Genomic DNA, 14,075 nt, shown 5'->3' with positions numbered 1-14,075 from the left:
CCCTATGTGCAGATCTTCGTATGCCCAAATAAGTAAGATAGGACGTATTCGAAAATATATCAACGAAGAAAGCTACAAAAACACTCGTTAACTCTCTCGTGACATCAAGACTGGATTATTGCAATGCTCTTCTATATGGTATACCTCAACAAACCATGAAAAAAACTTTCAACTTGTTCAAAAATACTTCAGCCCGTGTGATTAAACGTACATCTAGGAAAGATCATATTAACACCAGTGATGAAAGATCTTCATTGGCTGCCAATCGAATATAGAGTGAATTACAAGATCTTATTACATACTTTCAAGTCACTGAAACAACAATCTCCATCATATATGCAGGAAATGATTCAAAGTTTATTCCACTTCCCGAAATCTGCGCTCTTCAAATGCACCTGTTACGATTAGTGCAACCAAAAACTAAAACTGAAATTTTGGTGAAAGGAGTTTTTCGGCATCAGCTCCTAAGCCATGGAATTCACTACCAAGTTCATCTAAAAAACTGTAACACAGTAGAAAGTTTCAAAAAAACATCTTAAAACACACTACTTCAATTAGCTTATGGAAAATAATCAATGAACTGTTATGAATGAATTTTATTAAAACAGTGAAATACGAAGTATCTGTTATTTGAATATTAGTTTTATTAAAAAAGTTTTTTTTTTTTTTAAAACAAACAATTTTTAAATCAATTTAGTATTTCTATTGTTTTATAACGATGATTTAGCAAGATCTTATCTAATTATTATAAATCCATTGCTAGCATTTTTAAGCACAGAATATTTCTTTTTTTTAAATCAAAAAAAAAAAAAAAAAACTAACATTGATTTATCATAATAATTACATGTGTTATATAATATATGGCTCGTGAATGCAGAGGGGTCAGATTTCAAGAATATTATGTGTTAAGGTGTGGGCGTGGCCCTTTCCTCCTGTGGTGATAGTAGTGATGTCATCCTGGGGGTCTGCATGCGCTGTGGGGAGGTATCTGACTCCCTTGGTACTGGACCTTGGTGTAGCAGTACTCATGCTATCCAGGTTCGTTAGGTTCAATATTCTTTTAGTCTGATGTCGCTGTATTCATTCTTTTATCAATCGTTCATATATTTTCTGTTGTAAAGTATGACAACAAAACAATGAAAATCATCAATATGCATTTAAAGTAGCTTTTAATATTTATTTATGAGTTTATGTTAAAAGGCACATTATTTCTTACACATTTATATATTGAAGACAATTTTAATGTATGACAATAATATTGTAAAGTGAGTTTTAAGGATCTTTAAGTTTTATTGTATTAATATGTAAAAATAATTACATAATTTATACTTTTAATTAGTTAATGCAAAATATTTTTAATGTTCATAATCCTGTTCATTTATATTGTTTTAGACATATATGATTGATGTAAAGCGCCTTTGAACATTTTAATGAAAAGGGCGCTATATAAATGTGGTATTTATTATTACAGTAAAGACTGTCTTAGCGACCCCCTGTATATAGCGACGTTCTGTCTTTAGTGACCATAGTTAGGTGCGCCGAACAGTATTTACTATATAAATGGTCTGTATGTAGCGACTCCTTGTCTAGTTCGTACAACGACCATGATTTAGTCACCCGTTACGGTATTTGAGCCGTGAACAGCGACTTTTTCAAGGGAAGCAAGGCTTGAACTAGGTGACGACTTTGGCGAAGAAGTCGCCTTAGGATCACCGACTTTGCCTAAAACAAACTTCAAAGAGATTTTGAAGTCGCCCGATTGTTAGAATTTTCCTTCATTCTTATTTACGCCGCTAGGTCTGTTAATTATTTGTTTACCTCTCAATTACAACCAATTACCGTTAATCCGCTAATTAAGAACGCGTGTCAACATCAACAAAGTTAAATACACGCCGCAAGGCAAGAATTCACTATGTTTATCTTTCTCATTACATTTTCATGCGATTGACGAATCAGAACGCGCGTTGTATCTACGGCAGGTTGCATTGACCAATCGGCGACACGCTAACACACTGTGGCTGTTTGTTGACAATTACACAAAATGGTGACAGATTCAGATTCAATCAATTTTCGCCGATAGAATGATTAAAGACACCTGCATATACATAAATGCTGCAGTGTTTTGGCGAGTAAAGATAAACAATGCCGAACGTCTAGAAGGTGTGGTTATGTTTGAAACCTCGATTGTTAATTTTTTTTCGGAGCACTTATCTGTAGAAATTATGAGAAGATTTGTATCTAATGTTTTATTAATACATTGAACTCCGTAAAGTAAACAGGCTGATTATACAAAATTAAATGTCTCTATAGTAACATCTCATTAGTAAAATTAAAATTAAACATTTTTTACCAACAGATTAAACCATATAAATTACATTTTCATGAATATGTAACTTTAGAATACTAATGTTATGGTGTAGTTTATAATCGTAACCAATTATACATGCAATTTTAACACTCTCTTGTTTTTTTATAAATGATATTTGATATGTTTAATATCAATAAAAATATAATTAAACCCTTAGTATGGTACTATCCTGCTTTTCAACATAATATTGGTATGATATGTTCATATATCCGAATAATGAAGAGACTGTCCACAGTGACTCCCTGTCTATAATGACCTTTTTTCTTTTCTCCCATCGAAGGTCACTGTAAACAGTCTTTACTGTATTATTATTATTATGAAATGCCTTATTATTTGATAATACATAAGGGGCTGCGTTCAGCGAACGGAGCAATTTCTTGTTGATCCTATACCGATATTTAATAACTGTTGGTTAAAAAAGAAAAGAAATTCAATGATAATATTTGCCTGGAATAAAGTGCCAAAAAAGCATATTCACAAAATACAATAACATATGTCGCGTGTTTTGCATTTCAAATTCTTTTTTCAGTATCAGTATATTGCCTGCTGTTTGAGACCTATTTAGTACTGTCTTTTCATTTAAATACATTAAATACATGCATGTATATCTTGAAATGAGACAAGAGTTATATGCTATAAATGTTCACGTATTGCTCGGACATGATAATTTTCAAAGCGTTTGTATATTTCTAATCGTATAAATTTTTTATTTCAAGGGCTTGCAGACAAATTACAATTGTTCTGGTTTCCACAGTCAGTGTGATTCATATGATTACATTTCTGCCACTTTCAAAGCAGCTAGAGAGGAACGACCATCTGAAAGGAAAGATTACACATATTGGATTTTTAAAGGTTCACAAATGTGGCTCTGCAACAATGTCAAATATAATTTTCAGGTTTGGAATTAAGAACAATTTAACATTTGCAATACCAAAAAAAGGTGCTTACATCACAAACACAGACTCTTTACTTCCTGTGCGTCCGACTGGTCATTATGATATTTTGATCGGTCATTCCATATATAGCCGTAAGTTATATCAGTATTCATTTGGAACAGATTCGGTAAATATTGCAATTGTTCGCGATCCTGTTCAAAGAATGATTAGTGCTGCGTATTATTACAGAGATGTTTGGGCACAAGCATATCTGCTACGTGTTCCAGAAAGTAATTTCATTGAAAATCTTGTCCGATTACCTCATGTTTATGACAGAGCTCCATTTAGTTTCACAAGAAATGCCATGGGGAGAGACTTTGGATTTTCTTCATCTATATCTATCAATGATACAGATAAAATAAACCAACACCTAGACATGCTGAAAAAAGACTTCAAACTTGTCCTTGTTCAGGAAAGGTTCGATGAATCGCTTGTCTTGATGAAAAGAACTTTAAACTGGGACATTGAAGAAATACTTTATATAAAGATGAATGCAAACAAGCATAAAGTAATTACGCTCAGTTCAGATCTTATAAAGAAATTACAAGAAACGTGTTTCTTAGATTTCAAAGTGTATGAAACTTTTTCTAAAATATTTGATGAAAAAGTAAAAGCTGAAGGTCCGGATTTTGTTCGTGAGGTAGAATGGTTTCAAAATGTGCTTCAATCAGTGTGGGAGTTTTGCCATACAGAGCAAGTTGGTAACATTGTGAAAATAGACAAATCGGAATGGAACGAGCCATTTCACATCACTCAAGAAAACTGTTCGTACATGAAAATGGAAGCCATAACATACCTTCCAATGCTAAGAGACCGTCACCAAAAGATGAACAATTGAAATTATGTAGATTTATAGTATTACTGTTGACATATGTTTTTAAACTTTAAAGCCCAATATTTTGTTTTAAAAAAACACACACACAACTTGATATATGTTCAGTTACTTTCATTTAGAGTGAAATAAAATTTGACTTAGCAACTAAAATATTTGCATATGAACATTGACCTTCAAATGGTAGAGTGACAATCAGTTGATATATATCAGAAAACAGTTTTAGTAAATGCTAAAACTACCTTCTGCTTACAGTCCAAGTAGGGTTAAGAATTAATTTATTTGAGATATATAACAAAAATGTATGAAAAGTGTGATTTGTTTTTCCAGTCGTCGTATGTATTAGAAAGACATTTTGTTTTTCTAACATTTAATCATGAGAGAGACACAGCACAGGTAAATAAATATTTGTATGCACACCTAATTATAGATGGAGTGATAAATAAAGTTGGGTTTTTAGGAAACCGATGTGAAAGTTACCTCTTATGACAATCAAAGTTGAAAAATGCTTTGGACGAAATTCATGTTTCTTGCTTATTTATCGTACATGATTTTCAAACATATCACTTTTCAACGTCTTTTATTTTCGTATGAGAAAGAGCACTCTATACGTTTTATTATGCATAATTGAAAATATGATCACATAAACACTGTACATCATATAAACATTGATTACTGTCTAGTCTGTAACTTCGATTATGATGATTATTCTAAAACTTCTTAGCAATAAATACTGGAATGTACTTGGTTCATCTTGCAATACACGATCTTTTGCTAGACTCTTTTGCCTATATTTTGATTCGTTTGAACCTTTGTCTTATCACCAGTCAAGATATTCAAGTTTTCCTGTGGTACACGACAGCGCCTACAGCACAGAAATCTTCAAATGCAGCATTGCACTGTAAACATTTTTCATTTCAGTGTTTTTATTTTTTCTGGTCTTTTGGGATCTTTGACTCCAGCACATAAAGTGTTTGAAAATTGAGCTCAAGTCAGTGCTAGGGGGGCATAGAGGGATGTTGCACTCTTTCATTATCCCTCATTAGCCGACTCAATCTAACAGAGTCTGTTATTTTGATGTGATATGTGCCTATGCGGAATCACCCTTTTCCCCATCTTTTTACAAAAACTTAATTATGCACTTATGGTAAAATGACTTTGACTCGGGTATCACATAGTTTACATAGACTTACATAGTAAAAATACCTCGGAAACCCTTTCTCTTAAGCTACAGATCTAAGAGCAAAGTAAGCATCACCTTGTGTCCGCTACAAAAGTTATTTTAATCATGCCCCATGATCAAAACTGACCCTTCCCAATGGATTTCGTTTACTTTGTTTCTATTGACTTGTTTTAAGGTATACAAATTTAAATTTTGTGGAACCTACAAATGCACTATGCCCAGAGTCTAGATACTTGACATGCATAAAAAACTTACGTCAAAAATAAGCCATCCAATGTGATCTTATTAATTGAAGAATGGTAATATTTTGGTTAAAAAAATAAAAAAACAATTAATCTATGGTAAGTGATATATACCACCATAGCCCTTTTGATTATCTTTTAGTTTGTAAATGAGTTTTATAATTATTTGAATATATCTAGGGATCAATAAATGCTCTGAATGCGTAGTTTATATGCAAAAGTTTTGAGAATTAATTTCGACCATTTTCATATCCTTGGGCAGGTCTATGGAAATAAAAACCTATTTATTCATGTATGTATGTGTTTCAACATCCAATACTTGTTTGAAACATTCAAAAGTACGACGTATGGGAACCCTTTTGCATCCAGTTCATGCAATAGAAGTGGATGTCCTGTACCGTCTTCTTGTTCGAGTAAAGACATAAAAAAGACCTTCCCATTCATTTAATACAAGGTGATTTAGGAATATAAAATAAAGTAAGGTTAAGCTTTTTAATCTGTTTATAGCAGTATAACAAGGACACATGATTTCCAATAATTCTAACAAAGTTGTCAGTGATACATGATGACAAAGTGAAGATTCGGTAATCATTATAGGACAGAAAAATAAATATCATCCAATGTGATCTTATCCTACTTGATGGTGATTAAAAATCAATTGATCTATGGTAAGTGAACTATACCACTATAGCCCATTTGATTATCGTTTAGTTTGCAAATGAGTTTTATAATTATTAGAATATATCTAGGGTCCAAAAAAAATACCTGAATGCGTAGTTTTATATGCATATTTTGGGGGAATCAATTTTAGCCATTCTCTTAACCTTAGGCAGGTCCATGGTAAACTTAATAGGGTAAGCCGCATAAATCAAAACTTGTTTATTCATGTATGTGTTACAACATATATGCACATAGTCAATACTTGTCTGAAACATTTAAAAGAAAATACACGAAGGGTTAGGGGGGACTCTGATGCATCTAGTTCATGTAATAGCACTAGATGTCTTGTACCGTCATCTTGTTCAAGTATAGACATAAAAAGACATTCCCCTTTATTTAATACAAGGTTATCTAGGAATGCGAATACTAGACTAGTAGGTTTTTAGTCCATTTACAGCGGTATTACAAAAACACATGATTGCCAGTAATTCTAACAAAGTTGTCAGTGTTCCTAAATGACAAGATTAAGAATTCACCATTCAGATTTTCACTTAATTTAAGATTGTTAAATTGCCGGAATCGGAACCAGTCTTTCCTTTTTGTCTAAAATTCATAAACGATTTCGATAATCTTGCCTTTAAGTTAAAACAAAGAGGAATTTAGATATTTTATTCCTGGTTTAGTAATTTAGTGTTACTAGTAAATACTGAGAAATTCGCATTATAAATTACCTCTTTCGGACATAACATATATGAATGCACAATGGACAGTAAAAAATGATGAACAAAGCACTAGTTTTACAAAATACATGTCGCGTTAAAAAAAGCTATGAACTATGAACAAGCAATATCTTGTTTACAAAACACATGCAACGCGCGTTAAAAGCGCATATTTATTTTGTTATATCATGATCAATACCCGTAATACTAGTTGGTATAAACGTTTTGTCGATACGGAATTCTGCAAGTCAGATGTTTGTTTTTGTAGAAAATATAGTAATTGTCGAGATTTCCAAATGAATACAGAAGCCAATAGGATACCATAGCGTGCTTCGTTGAAAAACCTTGTCAATTTGTGTGTTTCTTGTAGCATGGCAGTTTTAAGTCAAACGCCTGTAGTGCCGGATAATCTAAAGACATGAATTGCAAACCAGGTAAGTCTTTTTCTTTGGATAATTTCAGAAAAACAGCCATAGCTAAATTTCCACCTACAAATGAAAAATGCAGTACTTACTCAGTCTACAATTCTAGTAAGTTGCCACTATAAACAGACAAACTATACTTATATGGAAATCACCCATGTTCAAATTTATGTCTGGTTTCTTTTTATAGAATCTTTACAAAATCTATATCATACACAATGGCATTTGGATTCAATTTGAAACAGCTCGCACATAACCGTTTATAAGCATCAATTGTTTAATTTATATGTTATCGGCTACATAAGAATTTCTCATATACGCTACATAAGAATTTCAGACAGGTTTGGGTTATATCGGAAATCCTTCTATACATAGATTTACAAGGTACAACAAAATATGCATGCTTTTTTCAACTGATGGGCCAATTTCTTATATATTACTATGTCTGACTAATTCATTTACAGAGTCTCTGTTGGAACCTTGCTTCAAGTATATTTTCCGTAAGTGCTGTTTGTTCAAACCTCGCTTGAGATCATGTTAAAGTCGTCAGCATTATGAAAGTTTAATTCGTAACCACATGACGAGGTCATATATTAAAGCTGCAAGCCTCCAGAGTCATGCGGATTTTCATGAAATTTAAAATCAGGACCTGTTAAGTGAACAATGGAAGTAATTTACCCATTGCAAATGACATTTATAACATGTAAAATATCATTATATATGTATTTAATCTTTCACTACCTTAAAATCGTAATGCATTTTCTCAACTTTGATTTTCTTGAAACATTTTGACTCATCTGAAGGATTGCAATTTTAAACCTATACTGTAATCCAAAACTGTATTTGTGGTGTATTGTAAATGGTGAAAATGCTGACTGAATAAATAAATGAATAAATAAAAGAAATAGCTGGTCTTGTTGGACTCACTATTTGTTACTAGTATGTTTTTTATCAAAAGTTTCTTTTATGCCAAAAAGGTTTTTATCCACACCATATTCTTTGGCATGTCTTAAAATTAATATAGGACTATAAAACTGTATAATTGTATCAGATGTATACTCTTGTAAAAAAATGTAACTTTATAAAGTTTAAAAGTATCTTCTGATAATTGTTTTTGTCTGTTTTAACTATATAACTATTAGATTTACTATAGCACCAATTAACAAGTCAAAAGTTATGAGCGTCTTCAACCCGCGGTTACGGACTTCTTTTGGGTACACTGGTCGTGCATAAAATGCGGCAAAGTCAAAGAGGACTCTTATACCAAACAACACTTTAAGGTTGAAGACGACCATTATATACTCCAGCATCTATACATGACAAACATGGTCATGATATCCTAATCTTAAAAGTAAAACAAACAGTTCATTTTGGAGTGTGAAATGCAAACGTACTTCCATGGATGGATGTTTCTTTTTTACTTTTAAATACCATTTACATGCATGCAATTTCTTTAGATCCCTCCCGAGGCGCGCTCATCGCGGAGAGGGTAAACAGCAGGCAAAAGTAAAAACATTGAAAGTACAATGGACTAGCTATATAAAATTAAAAGAAAAATAAATTTATTCTTTTTTTATATCAATTGCTGTACTTCAGGTTAAACATTCTGTATCTCATCTATTTTACACAAACATTTTAATTGTATTTTTTCCTACATTCTCTGCTACTGAATATCTAAATATTCCGTTATTTTTTTGATATATTATAAAAGTGACTGCTTATACCGATAAATAATTCATATTTTGATTTCTATAAATTATTTGTTACAAAATTTAAAAAAAAAGGAAAAGCTACTGTTGTTGATACTATATGTATTTCAATGTTTTATGAATTCAAACAAATGTTAGTTTATTTTCAATGCATTTTTAGTAAATAAGCAATTTATTATATTAATCTTTGTCAATCGTATTAAGTAAAAAATAAGATCATCCTTTTGATTTAATAATTTATTGTAAACAAATGGTCGATGAAGAGAAGAGAACATTTCAGATTGCTTGGGTACATTTTGATTATCATCTCATAACATAGATAAAACAAAAAGAGAATACTATCATAAAACTTTTCAGGATCTTACATATAATGATATAAAGCAAGTCTCAGAGAAGCTCTAAGGTTAAAATATCTTCTTGAACCTGTTTTTCAAAGTAAACCGGGTCCTAAGAAATCTCATTCGTAAAATAAAGAAATGCTTCTTTGCATATATTACCACAGACACTTAGGATGTGGAGCTAACAACGCACATAGTATACGGCAACGCTGGGGAGCTACGTTTGAATCTGCCGAAAGATTTTATAAATGGCGTAAAACGGCGATAATCTTGATGTTTATTTCGCCTGTTGCGTTGTTTATATTGACGTTGAAATTTAAAATTGACCATCATCGTGAATAATTATATCTTCTGTGTCGATGGACCAAAGGATTATGTGTAAATATTGGAAATGGAATAAAATACAATGGTGATTTTGACGGTAGGTGTGCAGATTTTTTCGGCGAACATTTTTCTTTTAAGTATTATTATAGACGTTGCAATATCAAGTTTTTTCAAAACGGCTTATATTTAGTTTTATATATATATATCATCAGTACATGTGCTGGGATTGACAAATATACATTTTATTTGGATTTTAAAGGCGTTTATAGCTCCACAACCCAAGTGTCTGTTTATATTACATGGAAACAATACCATGTGATAAGTAGTTATTTTCTTGTCAGTCTAAGAATACGTTAAAGACAATTAATGTGTATATTCAATTGAATGTCCTTTTATTTTGTTTCCTCATCACGGGATTAGTAGTTCAATCAATCAATAAATAAATTTCAGCAATTATGGTATAAACAGTATCACCTAATCATTTATCAATCAAAATACCACTAAACTGCACAATAAGAAATTTTATTTTATCAAAAGTATCAAAATTACTTGGCATATGAAAATCAGGAAGTACATATGTAAAACACTTCAACTTTTGGGGCGTAACGATTTGCTGTGAACCGTCTTGGGATTGAATCATCTGTCTACAAGGAAGACTAGGTGTAAAATGAAATTTAAGTGAAACATAATACAAGATCCTTGCTGTAAAAAGAGAGACCCCCCCCCCCGATTTCTATGTGATATAATCCTATTTCATATGTTATTCTTTGAATATTGGACAAATCGTTAGTGGAATGGATCTTTATCAATGCGCGAAAGAATTACTAAATTTATGTATGCTCTTCAGCCACCCGCAGCCATATCTGTTTACATATATCAACTAACCAATAAACGGAATCGTTTGGAGGTTTCCTGTCGTACTATTTAGTGTGGATTTATTGTCAGATCGAAGAATGTGTTAATAATCCTAATATGACTTTGAGATATCTATGACAGGGAGTTTGGCTTGAGAATATGGTCTTTTTTATCAAAATATCTACATTTTATATACTGAAAGAACAAATCGCAAGTTAAAAAAAAAAAAAAAAAAGACCATGCCATGCAGAAATCTCCCGTTCTTTTTTTTTGGTCTAGGTCTTTGAGATTTATATTGCTGTAACGAAGAGACAATAAACTTATACAAAAAAAGATCTGCATCGGAATCAGACACATGATGTTTTCACGTACTGTATGATATCTGTTATATTTATAGCAAATATTCATGATGTTACATTAGTTCGATTTACTCTGTTACAAAGTCATTTATAATTTTGATTTTCACGCGTGTACGGTATAAAAGGGATGTATATATATGTGTAAAACCTTCACTCGTGGTCTGCATTTGGTAGAATAAATTTGTTAAAATGTCAGAATTTTACACAGCCTTTTCAAAGTTTCAGACATATTCAGTTGATTTCTTCATGACTCCGCCGAAATTCGAGAAAGTCCTCATTCTAGCAGACGTTTCTTGCAATAACCTAGAGCAATGCTTGTTTTTGAAATGTAATAAATTTGTCAAATACAACGATCTAAACCTATAATGTTTGTTGTTGTTGTTTATAGAAAATAATTGATTTACTCACGATTTAGCGAGTATAACTACTTAGTAAACAGATGTCCTATTCCTCTAAATCCGTAAAATACGTATACCTCGATAATGTAAAGAATGCATGGTATTTATATCTATGTTTTTATGTACAGATGAGACTAAAATAAAGAGATAACCTTAAATCATGACTGGGACATTCCCAGATTTTTGTAAGTATCAAATAGTGAAACTACGATTATTAAGGCTTTTCGGAGTTGTGTATCAGAGGTCGCATAAAAAGGAGAATGAAAAAATTAAACTCTGATAAAGAAACCAATTTCTTAATTTAAATATGTCAAATTTGAGAATGAAATGTGGAATTGCATCAGAAATGTTCCTACCCAAATATAAATTCATATTAATTCATCTGACAAGCATCGCCCTTTAAGCAATGAAAGGCAACATTATAGATCATTAACCCAAGGATTCGACTATATGACACAATTGTCAGAAGTTGTTGGACATAGTAACACAGTTAGGCATTCAATTTTGTGCAAACATCTCTTCCGATAAAAAGAGACTCTTTTCATTTTTTTTATGTCTTTCTTTCTTTTTAAACAAAGGTTAAACTTATGTTTTACCTAATAGTTTCTGAAAGCAACATATACCAAAACAATTGTGGAGCGTGTTAATACATATATCTGATTTTCAGTCATTTCTAACAAAACGAGTAATTAACAAAAATATTCATTTTTCATTTAAAGATTGCGGCGTTTGTTTTCAAATTGTACGATACGATGATATCATTTGCAGCCCTGACAATGTTTTTTTTTGATTTTCAGTTTACTGGATTGTATCCTTTCTCAGACTTGACTGTGATGCAAAACAAAAACTCTTTTTATTCACATAAATATATTTAAATAATTTTTCAAAATCTTGAGAACTGTAGATGGGTAGTGAAATAACACACATTTTATCCGGTTCCTCGTAAACCATATAAATGCACGTCCCACTAGACCTATTTTCCACTTCACAAAGTTGATAAAACATTGATCATATTGGTATATGTAAGGTTTACTTAAATTACGAATTTCAACACTTTACGGGATTAACTATGTCATGGTACTTACACGGAAATAAACAAGCGGTCATGTGTCAATCTGTTGTATTGTAAACTTTTAAACAGCTGTTTCGCCTCGGTCAATATATGTCATCTGCCGGTGAATACCACATCATATTCAAAGGCACACAGGTCAATAATTGTATAATATTACAAAATTTGTATTGTCCACTTCCTTTGAACTAGTAGATTGGCAAACTGTGTCAAACGGGAAACGGACAAAAGCCCTCCCGTCCATAAATGCCAAGGCGGACAAAAGCGCTCTGATAGGGCGGACAAAAACCCTCTCTTGGAAATGACTGGGCGTGATATGATATTCTTAGTTTAATAATATTTTATTGCATATTTTGTACATGATTAATTTACACAATCTAACATCATTATCATAAGCATAAATATAATGTACATACAAAAGGGTTGGACCAAATGTTATACCAACATTATATAGGGTCCTCCCCTGAAGGTCTATCTTGTTGGCTTAATGGTAACATAGTAAGTAAATGTGGTTTTTAGAAATTCTGAGATTTTATTTACATGATAAGCGATATTAATTTCATGTATTTTAACTGGTAAAAAAGAATCGCTTAACCTAAAAAACAAAGAAAATTACAAAATGACTTAATGAGGTAAAATGGGGAAAAAATATATATGCCATTAACAAATTTGCCACTATAATAAACGCACCAAAACTTGATTTGCAGCAGTATTTTAATAAACTTAATATGAAAATAAATATAGTATATGTGTAAACAAAATTAGGTAAATCTACTACTTTTGATGAAATTGTGCACTTCTTGAAATAGTCTTATGTTTTCGGCTTCTGCAAGTCCATCAATACCGTGGAATAATTTCTTACTACTGAGAGGATGAAATGACCTGGTATTCAAAAATAAGTATACGTCTTTGCATAGTATATAATTTACATCAGAAAAATAGTGCACCGCATTTTCGATGTCTGCGCCGCATTGGCATAATGGACTTGAAACTAAATGGTTAATAAAAAGACCGTTATTTAAGTTGCTACACTTGTTTCTAATTCGGGTTTGGTGGATATATAAGAAACGATCACCGTATAAGAAAAAAGATGGAACTACTGGAGGTTTATATAACTGTTTAATCTTGTTTTTGAATGAAGCTAGCGACTGTGATTCGCGAAAGTTTGTCGGAAGATTATTCCATAATTGAATAGCTAACGGAATAACTGATTTTGAGTAAATTTCGGTACGTCTGGCTAAAGTAATATAGTCACTATTATTTCTTAACGAATAATGGTTTTCTAACGCCATCTCGACAGATGGTGGAAAAAGTTGCATAAGATATTGTGGTAATAAATTATATTTTCCTTTATACATTAAAACTAGTTTTTGAATTTGTCGTCTGTCTGAAAGTGAAACCCATCCTATCTCTTTAAGTAAATATTGTATTGATACGGATCTAGTTAAACCAGTTACCACGCGAGCTGCTTCGTACTGAATTTTTTCTAACGTTTCTTTTTCAAACTGTGTACAATTATCCCATACTAAAGATGCATATTCTAAATGTGGACGTAAATAAGATATGTAAATGTTATTTAGAGTATTTCTTTTTACCTTAAATTTTAGCATTTTCATTGAACCAAGAATTCTTGCAGCTTTGGATACTATAATAGATATATGT

At 31.7% G+C, this 14,075-nt stretch overlaps 1 protein-coding gene across 1 annotated transcript; it reads left to right on the top strand.

Annotated features, from left to right (window-relative positions):
- Positions 1-3,082: 3,082 nt before the first annotated feature.
- On the top strand, positions 3,083-5,489 carry LOC132744109 (galactosylceramide sulfotransferase-like; the record flags this gene model as incomplete). Its single annotated transcript, XM_060732725.1, is given in 1 exon segment — positions 3,083-5,489. A coding segment is annotated over 1 exon segment (1,059 nt), but the record flags the coding sequence as incomplete, so codon positions are not given.
- Between the last annotated feature and the right edge of the window lie 8,586 nt (positions 5,490-14,075).

Source organism: Ruditapes philippinarum, unplaced genomic scaffold (genome assembly GCF_026571515.1).
Source record: "Ruditapes philippinarum isolate M1 unplaced genomic scaffold, ASM2657151v2 ctg5103_1_1_1_1, whole genome shotgun sequence".
NCBI lineage: Eukaryota > Metazoa > Mollusca > Bivalvia > Venerida > Veneridae > Ruditapes > Ruditapes philippinarum.
This window is presented reverse-complemented; position numbering and strand designations above follow the sequence as displayed.